Here is a 12,588-nt window from a genome sequence, read left to right as displayed (position 1 = left end):
AAAAAATATCCTGGTATGTCCTGTAGCGATTTTTTTCTTTAAATATGACCTCATTTACATGCACCTGATCGAATCGTTAGAGTTTCCTGATTTATTTGAACGCTCGTAACGCGCGCTGCGCAGCTGCGTGACCGATTAGCGCATCCTCCCAATGCGAAGGATAACGCGAACGATGCAAGGGAATAAGATAACGGCGAAAGAAAATATAGCGATAAAAATGTCCGGAATGTGTCGTGGACTATCGAGAGCCGGCTGGTCGCTAAAATTAGAAAATCTTGTTACTTTCACAACGCGTGCACGACATCCCAAAGTGTCGGGCCACCGTCTATAAATAGCCGGGTTGGATTAGATATCGATCGCCGCCGATAAGTCTGTCCGCGTTATCAGCCGACGAAAAGCGAGAAGCCACCGCGCATCGGCGCTAACGTCTCACTCTCGGTGATCGTCCTTGATCCAGGTGCACATATCGCTTGGTGAGCTTGGTCCCATTGATATCATTTGCAATGACATTATGTCTATCAGAAAAGGATACTACTTACGTATTATTATTTATATGTCGCTAATTAATATCATTATAACACAAAGTAATCTTCGATTATCTTTTTATCTTATATGTAACATCGCGACTGAAACGTCAGATCTTTATTAAAGTTCATGTCAACTGAGGGCGCAAGAAATTGGTGCTGCGGGTCCCTCAGACGCGATTGTAGGTCGCAAATGACGACGACGACGGTGACGACGGTGACGACGATGACGACGAGCGTGAACGATCCTCGCGGGGGTGGCAAAGGGTGGACGCGGGAGGATGCGAGTTTTGCGGGTCGAGGTACAGGGTGGCGAGCGGAGAGAAATATTCTCGGGTGAGTGACGCGGGGAGAACGCGCGGGTGGGAACGGCGGCGAGAGAGACCGGAGGTATTGATTGCGACGCGACTCTCTAGGAACCTGCCCGATACACGACCGCCGGCTCTACCTACCTACTGCCTACACCCACCGAGGCCGAACGAACGAGCGAGCGAACTAGCGAGCGATTATGCTTCGTATATCCCGCGTTGCTGACGCGCATTCGTGCGCGAGAGGAACGTCGCGATCGCGTACAGGCGTGCTCGTCGTCGAACGGTGCCGCCTGGCCCTCTGACTTTCGGTCGATTTCGCGTGCCCCTCTGCTTTTCCGCCAGTTACATCCACTCATCTCGTCTCTTCTTGCATTATAAAAGTTACGGCAGTAACATATTTCGTCAAGATGACATAAAATTGTATTTGTTACACGTTTTGCAATTTTCCCAATCAAACATTTCATGCAAGAGTGGAAAAGTTAAAATACTTGTATCTTTTTTGTTGTTGCAATTTTCTCTTTGTTTATATCTTATTGCAAGTTTCTCTTCACCGGTAGAAAAGGGTTGTAAGAGTAGGTCAATTTTTGAAAGTGATTATACAGCTGCGTCGCTCGAGGGATAGTAAAGATAGTTAACCCATTAGATCGATACGTATTATTTTTGTCCGTGTCTCTCGCAGCCGGTACTGTTCAGACGAATCCTTCGTTTCTTCGAACAAACCGCAAATTACCGTTTCATCACCAACATACAGTTGGCGAATCGTTGGTATTCTAGCAATTTCACTTTTTATGCTAACAAGCGTTTTGCCTACACGTGGGCATTTCATTATTCACATCGTAATTAGCATTTGTTTCCTTTTTTTTACATAACACAGTTTGAATTTCTCAGGGATAGTATAAAAATTCGAATATTAAAAATGTTATGATCGTCATTGATATATTAGATAATTACGCACGTGGTGTTTGGCATTTGAATTATCGGTACTTAATATCTGAATGTGACGCGAATTACGAAAGAAAATGTTTAATTGTATTTTCTCCGGTTGTTCGGTCATTGTATGTGCATCTATCGCTTCGTTACCTCGCAAAATAATGTTAAATTTTATTTTTTCATCCTGCTCGCATTCTATTTTGATTCACGTTTCGTTGTGTCTCGGCTTTGAAACGCTCGCTCACGACAAGCACCGGCGCAATTTTCTCGTCCTCGTTTTCAACCGTCCGCCGATAATGTAATCGATGCCAATTTCAGTCGGGGCGGGCGTCCCGAGTGGTCAATTAAGATCACCGGGAAGCGGCGGAGACCGCATCGATGCGCCCTGCGCCGTCGGGCATCGACGGCGCGACGTCCGAATTCACGTGCATCTGCGCGCGTGCAACGCGCGGTGACCACCGCGAGGGTGGCCGATGAAGGGTGAAAGGGACGAAGAGGGCGAGAAGGTGGGCGTAAGAGGAGAGGGGGACAGAGGGTGACGCGCAGTAGGTCGCGCCGAGAGAAGCCGTCAAAATGTCGAGGCCCCTGCATCCAGGCGGCAGCGACGAGCCGATGGTACGAGCGGAGGAGGATGGTGTCGCGGTGTGCACAGGGCTGATCGCCGGTCATCGATCCACTGACGTGCCGATGCGAGAGAGGGTCGAGAGGGGGGGAGAGAGGGGGAGAGAGAGAGAGAGAAAGGGTCGGGCGCGCAAAGGGAGAGACGGAGGACCCCGCTCGCCGATGCGATAGATTCACGGTTCACGGTGAGCGCGGATCATGCGGACGATAATGGGAGAATATTTAATCGGCGGACGCGCGACGATGCGATTAAACTCTCGGTCGTAGGACGCAACGAAACATATGTCGTCGCGTCCACTAACGTGTTGTAGTAATTGCTCATGCTGACAAGGAGGCTGAGGAGGGTAACGCTCTTCATACTAGCGGGGTCGATGGATCGTGGTCGCCTCGTCGCGCTGGGTAAGCGCAACGCGAGTAATTAGGGGGTCACGTGGGGGAGTAACGGGTCGTGCATGTTCTCCACGAGACAGACGTTGAACGCGTCCGGAAGACGTATTCGCTGAAGCACCTGCTCGACTAATGCGATATAGCCGCCTCGGCCGAGACGGCTGAGTTTAATCCTCTTCGACCGTTCGATGCTCTTCGAGCGTCGATCCTCCACGCTCTTGGAGAACATCATTCGTCACGACGCTCCCTCAAATCCGACAAGCGAATGCGGCAGAGAAAGAGAGAGAGAGAGAGAGAAAAAGAGAGAGAGAGGGGGGGGCGGGCGGGCGGGGAGGAAGAGAGAAAGAGAGACGAATTATCGACTCTCTCGAGGCAAGCACTGTACGCCGCATGCGGAACTGCGTCGATGCCGGAGCGTTGCACGAGGGCTCCGGCTTGAAGCCGTTGAAGAAGGCAACGACAGTGGAAGAGAAGAGGAGAATTTTGCCGGCGCCCCTCGTCTCTTCTCCTCCCAGTGGCGGATTTAGAATCTGAAGAGCCCTAAGCGGAGAACAATGTTACAGCGATTCCGTAGCTTACGATTAGGACCATTCTCTTCATTACAATTCCTCGCGTCACATGAAATATTATTATGTCATTTATAAATTATTTTTATTTATTAATTATAAATGTTTGGCGATAAAATTATGTAGGTGATATAGTCACGAACTTTTCAGAGACAAGTACAACTGTAAACGTACACAGAGTGATTCTGGAATCCTTCGACAGCCAGGGTCCTCAGCGACCGTTTATCGATAAATTCGCCACTGCCTCCTCCCTCCTCCACCTGCTCGCGTCCCACACGCCTCGACACACCTCGCGATGCTCTCGAGAGGGTGGGGAAATGCGCCCTCCGCGCTCGACCACCCCCTTTCGCGCCACTCCGTGGCTCGTCGATGACGAAACGCACGTAAATTCGTGGCGCTGCCGCCGCCACCACCACCACCGCCACCGCCGCGCCGGATGAAATCAGTGCGACTGGAGTGCACCGCGAGGGAAGAACGCGGGTCTCCCCGTGTGCGGCCCGCCGTTCCCGCTTGCGGCACGCGCGCGCGCGCGCGTCCGCCCGCCTGTTCGTACGTTCGTCCGTTCATACATTCTTTCTGTCCGTGAGAGTAACGTAAGCGGCGCGATGTGACACAACAAAATGGGAAAACAAACGAGTAAATAAGTCGTTGTGCACGCCGAAACAAGGGAGTTGCGTTCCCAATTAATATAAACGACGAAACGCGCGAAACGTTTTGAAACGGAAGACGAGAGTGCGGTCGTTCATTCATCGCGGCAAGATAGACGCAAGCGTGCGAAGTCGTTGTGATAGTAGCATAGTTTAAATGTATAAAGGAGATAAACGGAGTTTACGCAAGAAATGTGTCTTCAAAATTGATTAGAATCGTTTAGGAAACAGTCGGAATGTGATCCGAGGTATCACGAGGAGAACGAGAGAGAAAGAACCGCCTGGAGCTGACTGATCGATCACGCGCGTCGCGTGGACTAGGTCAAGTGACTAATTAACAGGCGAGAGCAATTTAGAGCGATTAAACAGAGAGGCGTCGAAAACTTCCCTGGCAATTTTCGATCCAACCCCGTCGTCCAATCGTTCGACCAAATATCAATTCTGGATAGAATCTGTCGAGTAAAATTGCCGTAATAAAAGATAGAAAAAAATCAACCAAATTCGTTACGCCGGACGAAAACGGTGTCAACGAAGGCGCGGAAAAGGTCGCTGGTTGTTTTCGGGGGGCGGGGTGAGAGGAGCGTACGAGGGGTGCAGCAGGTGCAGCGGGAACGCAGCTTCTGTCATCGATCTCGCCGCGGCTGCAGCGAGCATGGCGCGGCCCGCCGCACACGCCGAGCCGCGTCCGCGTGCGGACGCGTGGCGATCGACAGCGACCAGATGATGATGATGATGATATGTTAATTGGTCACGATCGGTCGGTGACGCGAATCGATTTGTCGACGATCATCCCCGACGACGATGATGTCAACAACGAGAACGATGACGATAACGACGACGACGACGACGAGGAGGAGGTCGACGTCGACGGAACCGCGAGCGCTGGATCTTCCCGAAGCGGGAGATCGATCGAACGCCTCCCTTCGGTATCCCCCGGGGCAGTTGCACGGTTTTCCCGGCGTGAACGTTCGAGCGTAAACATTACGGCGAAAGGGTAAAAGCGCGAAGGGACCGTGAGTTTCAGCGCTTTCGGGACGAAGAGGAGAGCGACGCCGGTTTGCACTGCGCGGTCGCGGTGCGTCGTCCGCGGACGCGCGCGGACGGTGTTTACATTTGCGAGAGCCGCGAGACGTGGACCCGCGCGAAATTGAGATATCGATTGGGCTTTCACGGGGAGAGCGCGAGTCAACGAAGATCGCGCGCGTCTCGTTTATCTCTCGCGCTCGGCGTTTCGGCTCGCGAGAACGTAGACTTGAAAAGGAGCGTCAATCTGCAAAAATTCGCGCCTGCCACTGGTGTTTATATCTAATCTTGTAAGATGCACATCTGTGAAATCGCAAGAGTGTGTCTTACAATTAGTGGGACTTTAGGCACGCAAAATAAAAGAAATACAAGTTTTAATTAATATTGTGATCGTATCCGACAAGAATTTGACGATTCACGCGCTAACATGAAAAGTATCAGTAGCAATTTTCGGGAACATCGAGAGAAGATAAGCAATTTGAGAGACGGAGTGCGTACTCACGTTTATCGATTCAACCATCAAAGAGTTTGATCTGTGTTGCGTGATATACTGTAACCGAGATAGATCAGAGTCTCGCGCGCGATGTCTGCGCGCAACGGGAGAAACGTAGCCTAAGCGTGCCGCCAAGCAGGGGAGATCTAGATCGATACGTGAAGGCCTCAAACGCAGCGTCGCGCAAAATCGCAGAGATGGACTGCTGCAATTACATCGAGGCTTACGCGGCAGGTGGTCATTTTTATCAGCAGCAGCAGCAGCAGTACTTCTGTTACGACAATGGTAGCGTGGCGTATACCGGTTACGACGCCGCGCCGATCTCTAACGCGATCGACATTAATGCTCGATACAACGGGGCGATACCACCCACGTACCCGACAGGTAGAAAACGAAATGCATGTCGCACCGAAATGATAGTGCGTAGTTTTGCAATATTGCCTGCACGCACGCATATTTTTTTCTTTTTCTTTATTTCAGCTCCATCCAAAATTAAAATTTCCAATATTTAAAAAAAAATACAAATAAATTTATTCGTAAATTGAAGAAGAGCTGTCGACAAGTATATTTGATTTGAAAGTTAACTTATTATTGGTTAAATGTTGGAAAAATTAAATGCTAGAAAAAAGTAAAATTTTTCTTTCAATCGGTTAAAACTTTCGCAATAAAAGATAGAAATCTCCGTAGTATGCTATATTGTATGCAATTGGATCATTTAAAGTAATTCATTATGCAATGAGATTCGAATAAATACTTAACCACTGCTGCTGGACCACTTCTTGATAGCTTATCATATTATTTGTTTCTATCTTATATTAATATGTGCTATAAATATTTTAAAATAACGTGATTATAGCATGATATTTTGCATTTCTGTATTAATAACGATCGCGTTTTTTTTTACCCAGATTATGTGTATAATCCAAAGGAGGCGAGGCTACGGAAGGCGATGCGCGAGCAGACTCGCGAGCTGTCACGGCGATCAATCTTGCAAAACGCGATCGCGCGCACGGCCGCGATTAGCGGCGGCAATTCCGTTGTTTCGATGGCCGGCGGCTTCCTAAATCAGCATCATCGTTTCGATTGCACGTCGATGCCCATGGGTTCAAACGTGAGCCCTCATCAAGTGGCCGAGCCCTGGTTCCAGGCCGCGCACCGCCTGAAATCCGCGCACTCGCCGCGAATCGGCGATTGGTACGGGAACGTGTGCGGTGACCCGATCGAGAGGCTGCAAGCGATGGGCACGATGCACCAGCATCAGCAGCAGCAACAACAACGTGACCTCGAAAAGTCTAAGGACCAAAGGAATCAGGCGGCGGAGTGCGCCGCGGTGGTGTTTTCTTCCAACGGCTACTCACCGGACATCGCAACTGCGGAAAGAGAAATCCGCCGACCAGAACCCGCGGCGGAATACGCCGACTTCGTCGACGGCCAGAAATGGCACCCTTATCAAGTAATATACAGAGCGCAATGGCATAGCTACAAAGAAACAATAGCGTTAAAAAACATTAATTTTGATTTGTGAATCTCGTTCAATGTAAATTCGCAAAAGCTTTTACCAATCTCATTTTTCATAGACAAAGTAGGTTTTTTTTAACTCTGTTGGACGTAAAATACATTTCTGTAATTTATGTAGTAAAATGCGAATAGATATTTTTTTCTTTGATTGAGTTACATATTAAATGTCTTCAAAAATCCCTTGATATCTCGGATTGCAGAATAGCGTAAGCCCTCATCCACTTCCGAGAACGCCTCATCCATCACCGCAAATGGGTGGCGTTCTTCACTCGAATGTCCAGAATACAAACGCGCATGGACATGGTCCATGGGGCCAATTTTGTCACGGCATGCTACCACGTAAGTTCCATGTGTATGGAATATTTTATTCTAGTCATTGCAGCGATTTTAAAACGCTAGTAACTTGATTATTTAACATGACTAATCATTTTTATATACACACGGACCTGAAGTGACACAAAATAATATATCTGTGTTGATTAGGAGAAACAAAATTGTTAGTCTTTTATATGATATTTGAACGCGTACAATATTTCAGATGTCCCAAGTGCGGCTCGCAACGCGGCGATTCGGGGTCCGCGACACGCAGTTTTCTTACGGGATCGTACACCTACTAGGCATTGTACATTCTTGGAAGACGCGTCGCAAATGAGTTATGCGCCGAGCAAATTGAACATTGATAGCATTCGCGCGTCTTATCCGCCGTCGGAGCATCAGGTATTCATTATGACTGTCGCATCATTGCCTAGCAAATTGCGAATACGAAAGTCTCACGAATAGACTATAAACTGTAATGATGAAGAATGGCGGAAAAAATCATAAATTTATTACGTCAATTTGACATTTGCCGTGAATTAATAAGGAATTATCTACGCAGATGCCAAGGTTACTGGGATCAGCGGTAAATTCCGTCATAGACTCGACAACGACGACGACGATGAATCGACGCGAGGAAAACGGCGGGACCAGATGGGAGCCAAACCTGCCAAACAATACTGGGATGCCTCTGGATGAACTCGTGCCAACCTCCACGGTAAAACATGTCGCGCTCTCATTTGAATTTATACATACAAATACTTGATCCATTCTGAGATGCATATCAGATTATTACATCTCACTGTACCCTAAGTTTTAAAGACGTGCCGATTTTAGACGCAGGAAAGCACGGTTTCTCACGAGAAAGAGCGCGAATCCCGGCACTCGAGCGAGCGATTCGAGCTGAAGAAAAAGCCCGTCTCGAAGCAGCCGCTCCCGGGTTTCCATCAGGCCTTTGGCTCCACGGAGATCGGCAAGTTCTCCAGGTCCGAGTTCTTCGTGAATATGGTGGGCGAAAGCGGTAGTAGCGGCGACGTTACGACGGATGACGGTGACGGCGCCGATGGCGGCGACGACGGCGAAGTAGTAAGTAGGGAACATTCCCTGTCGGAAACAGTGGAAAATGCCGCCTCGGCGACGACTGCGGTCGCGGCGGTCGCGACGGCCGCGACCGCAGCTACGGCGGCGACCGCTGCCGCAGCGGCGGTTGTCGCGGCCACCACAGCTGGCGCCTGCAGGATTTTCGACACCGAGAATAACCAGGCCACATTTGCCGTCGGCGACGACGCCGTCGGCGCGCCGTCGTCGATCGGCAGCGCGTACTGCGGACAACCGGCGGCGGCGGCGACGCCGCGCTGGCACAGTCCACACGTAGGCGCTATAGGTAGCGAAATTTAAACGAGGATCGGCTGCGGTATCGCGTACTGTCTTTTGTCGATATTTTTTACTAACGAGAAATATCAAGAGACAACGTTTAGGGAGCAAGAATTCACATAATTTTATATTTTTAGATTAATTGAAAGGCGGAAGAGTCACGTCAAATTTATTACTTCGTGATTGTAAACGGCGATTTTTTAATTATGGAACAAACAAGTATTGTTGGTACGGTACAGAATACCGCTGCAGATCGATTTCAGTTGGACGTTGTCCTCGTCTTTTTTTTAGGCTAAAGTGGTTCCCGGTAGCTTTCCGGCGCGTGACAGTTTGCGATAAAGTTGAGTGGCGATATATTGTATTTCCGATAGAAACAAGTTACAGGTGTAACACTGGTAGTTTGATGTGTAGCGAATTTTGGTAACGAAAGAACTGTCCATATTTTACGTTGCATAGGCCAATAGGAGACTTATCCAGAAATTGGAATCGCTACAGTTTTCATCTATGTGAATTTAATCGCCGAAGTAATTTCTACTCCGTTTATTCGAGACAATGAAATTCGCGAGAGACGACATAAAACACCAACCCCTTTGATATCTCTAACGTCAGAAATTAAGCTCGAAATCGCGTCGGTTTCAACCCCTGGATTTGTCTCCATGATGAAACCTTTGTCGGAACCTACAGCGCCGCTTGGAAAGTAAAAGCGGGACACGCGTGTCATGCGTAGCGAATGCAAGTGCATCGATTGGCGAAAGCATGTCGGGGATCGATGTTGGGGTACGAAACGTCCCGACAAACTGCGAACGTTCGTCGAGATTGTGCCTTCCACAGGATCGGGGACGCGTCGGGGAGTTCTCGTCGAGTTCTCTCGCCTTATCGAAAATCAAAGCAGCACGATACACCGCGTCTCGTATGCCAAAAGGAAGATATAATCAAAAGAAATCACGCCGAGACGATCCTTACTCGATCGGCACCTTCCATCACTGTTGTTAGATGCCGTCGGTGTTATACACGTCGACGAGTGATTATATATATAAATATAAATATAAATCTATATATATATTATACTCGTGTGTAATAAGAAGGAACGAATACGCGCGACGAAGAGAGTAAGTTATTTAGTAGATTTCCTTAGGTCAGAACGTATTGCCGCGCGCGGAGAAACGATCAAATAAAAGTGAAGTACGCCTGCGAGCGTAGGAGGCTGAGAAGCCGACAGGTAAACGCTTTTCCGCTTCTGGAAAATAATTGCGAAGGGGCATGCACGGTGGTTCGTGTTAAGAATCTGCATTTGAACATTTTTTCACAGTTCTTCCTCTTTTTTGGCACATTTAAAATTAATTACCACTTAACACTTGATTAGACAAATTTTTTCTTTCTCTACATATATTGCTGATTAGTTTTAGTTAATTAGGTATTTAACTAAATATTTTAATTGGCCAATTGACTTAATTCATCCATTTAAGTCAATGCTCTTATATAAATGCTTCGTTACATTTAAATACCGTTACATTTAAATGTGTTAATTTTGCGCAAAAATCTTTTCTACTGTCTAATCTAACGAAGTGTATTTGCCGGCAGATTCTTAATATGCGCTAGTATCTATAACTTGCGTCTAGTCTTATATCGACCAGTTAATTCGGGATAAATTCGTGCCGGATACCCTGTACCTATGATGGGACCAAAAATTGAACGAAAAACTTTTATGTTGCGTTCACCGTCGCGCTCACGCCCTACGTATGGTCGCGTAAAAAGAACTTCCCTCATTCTGTTCGCGCGATCGCTCGCGAGTGAAAGCAAAAACGTCACACTTCCGCTCCGAAACGTGGAATATATTCGACAGAATAGTGCGACTACGTGAATGAAAGTATATTAATACACATATATAATTGAAAAAAAATATATTCCACTTCTTGCAACGGAATGAGCATAATCTCACGCCTTACAAAACATATTTAGACAGCCGTCAGATCGAAGTGTGCGTGAATATCATAACCGAAAAATGACGTTATCCTCGTAGAATGAAAATTGGAGTAATTTTGAGCTAGATATCGATAATATGCGACGTCGTAAAAAAAAAAAAACTTTCTTGGCGTTGATGTACTGTGCATGTTGGACGATACAGATAAACTTTAAATGAGGAATACTGTTTAATTAATCAGAAGAACGTAAATGTACATGTGTGATACAATATATCATAAGCAACGGTAGCTAAAGGTGATAGAACAAACCGACCTACAACAGACCTACAACGTTTTATGCAAAATAAGTACCAAATGTCAAGTTTTTGATGCCGGAAATATTAACGACACGATATCCTTTCGAAAAATATGTTGAGTAGATAAATTGGCATTTACGATATATAATTGTCCTGTGATACGAGATGGACAAAAAGATCAGCGTTGAAAAATGTATATCTAACTTTACTCTCATTCGATTGGGACGATCGCGAGCAGTATGATAAGAATAAAAGAAACGGATGTCTATGCGACAGCAAAGAAAAAAGAAACAAAATGATGTGTCTTATTTTTTCCCAGCTGATCCCGGAAGCCTATCTGACGACTCCCTTGTTGTTTCCCTTCTTACCGAAATCCCCCGGTATCCTAGAAGCCAATGCTATTCACGGAATCACAGAAGATGGACGATTATCGCACATTTTGCCCAAAGAGTATTGTTGGCTTATGCAAATTAAGCGCGCGATAGCCAGGATTCCTGATGACCTTGTGGTAAGAATGACATTAAATTTTAATATCATTTCCAGATATAATACTAAATTTCAATATTACATCTCAAGAACGAAATTACAATTAGTCATTTTTAATTTTGGTACTTGAGTACTGCCGCTGATAATCTTAAGAATTTTTAACTGTATTCGCGATGAAATTACGCAGACATGCGCAGCTTTAGTGGATTATTCCAACCAGAGAGAGTGGATTCGGCAGAACGCAACGATCCCGCATCTGACAGAGTTCCCGATGTTCTTCGGTAATCGCGGTATCGGCTGCGAAAAAATTATAAGCGATCGACGAAACTGTGCCATCATCAACGCAGATGAGGCTAGAGATCACGACATTCGGCAAGAGCGCGAGACTGTCAATCTGAAGATTAATCGGGATAAGAATTCATTTGTTGGCTCGAACACGCATGAGTCTAAAAAAAAGTTAAAGAAAAAAATTAAAGAAAATTAATATCGTTAATAATTAAGTACAATATGTTTAAATATTCGAAAATTTTATTTGTTAAGTAATTGACGAGTTGTCACGATGATTTATGCAATATGTATAATTCCTAGAAATTATATATTTCTCATCTTTCTTAAGCTTTTTCCTTTACCTTTTCTTTATTATACAAATTTACAGTATTCTGCAGAAATCGACTCGCAATACATCGTAAGTAATGATCGAATGACTCGAAATGTCTAAAAATTCTGCGTGCATTATCCTATTTGAGATTTATTCTTGGCCAACAATTTGATTGACAAAACGCTCGAGAAAACGTCATAAATTGAGAGACCTTTGAAGGTGATGATATTTTTGCCCGGTAAACGTCGCCGCTTTTGGCGTTCGGAGTGCACAACCTGCTAGAAATGTTCGATGAATGATACAGTTTGTAAATAGATGAACGCTGAAAAAAGCTGAGTTTAGTACGGTTTATCAAAGCGGTCGTATAACTATGGCGGTATCTTTCAAACGGTATAAACGAATGCCGAAGACCTCTCGACTCATGTCTAAAGGCTACCTAGCGGCAGGTAGCAATAATCGAGAATACCCCTATCGTAAACGCCTCTGCAGTGTTGTGCAGGTTGCGTATAAGTCGTTCGAGGTAAAAATTTTTATGATACGCCACCGTGCAGCGGACAGGACGGGCGTAAACCTACCA

At 46.3% G+C, this 12,588-nt stretch overlaps 1 protein-coding gene across 1 annotated transcript; it reads left to right on the top strand.

The window, feature by feature from the left end:
* The first annotated feature begins 3,862 nt into the window (after positions 1–3,862).
* LOC139768813 (uncharacterized) lies at positions 3,863–11,223 on the top strand. Its single transcript, XM_071699386.1, has 6 exons — positions 3,863–5,886; positions 6,411–6,955; positions 7,221–7,359; positions 7,559–7,737; positions 7,898–8,053; positions 8,173–11,223. Exons 1-6 carry the CDS (start codon positions 5,700–5,702, stop codon positions 8,731–8,733), a joined length of 1,767 nt encoding a protein of 588 aa, XP_071555487.1. The 5' UTR covers positions 3,863–5,699; the 3' UTR covers positions 8,734–11,223.
* The last annotated feature ends 1,365 nt before the right edge of the window (positions 11,224–12,588 follow it).

The sequence above is a fragment of the Temnothorax nylanderi genome, unplaced genomic scaffold (assembly GCF_030848795.1).
Source record: "Temnothorax nylanderi isolate EJ_2023f unplaced genomic scaffold, tnyl_v1.0 TNYL_tig0018_pilon, whole genome shotgun sequence".
In the NCBI taxonomy this organism is placed as follows: Eukaryota; Metazoa; Arthropoda; class Insecta; order Hymenoptera; family Formicidae; genus Temnothorax; species Temnothorax nylanderi.
The sequence above is the reverse complement of the archived record's forward strand: the minus strand, read 5'-3'. Positions and strand labels throughout refer to the sequence as shown.

Excerpts from the sequence above, each read along its gene's own strand:
- LOC139768813 (XM_071699386.1), top strand. The coding sequence starts at position 5,700 with ATGGACTGCTGCAATTACATCGAGGCTTACGCGGCAGGTGGTCATTTT. Across the intron at positions 5,887-6,410 it reads ACCACCCACGTACCCGACAG|ATTATGTGTATAATCCAAAG; the intron begins GTAGAAAACGAA and ends TTTTTTACCCAG. Across the intron at positions 7,360-7,558 it reads TTGTCACGGCATGCTACCAC|ATGTCCCAAGTGCGGCTCGC; the intron begins GTAAGTTCCATG and ends ACAATATTTCAG.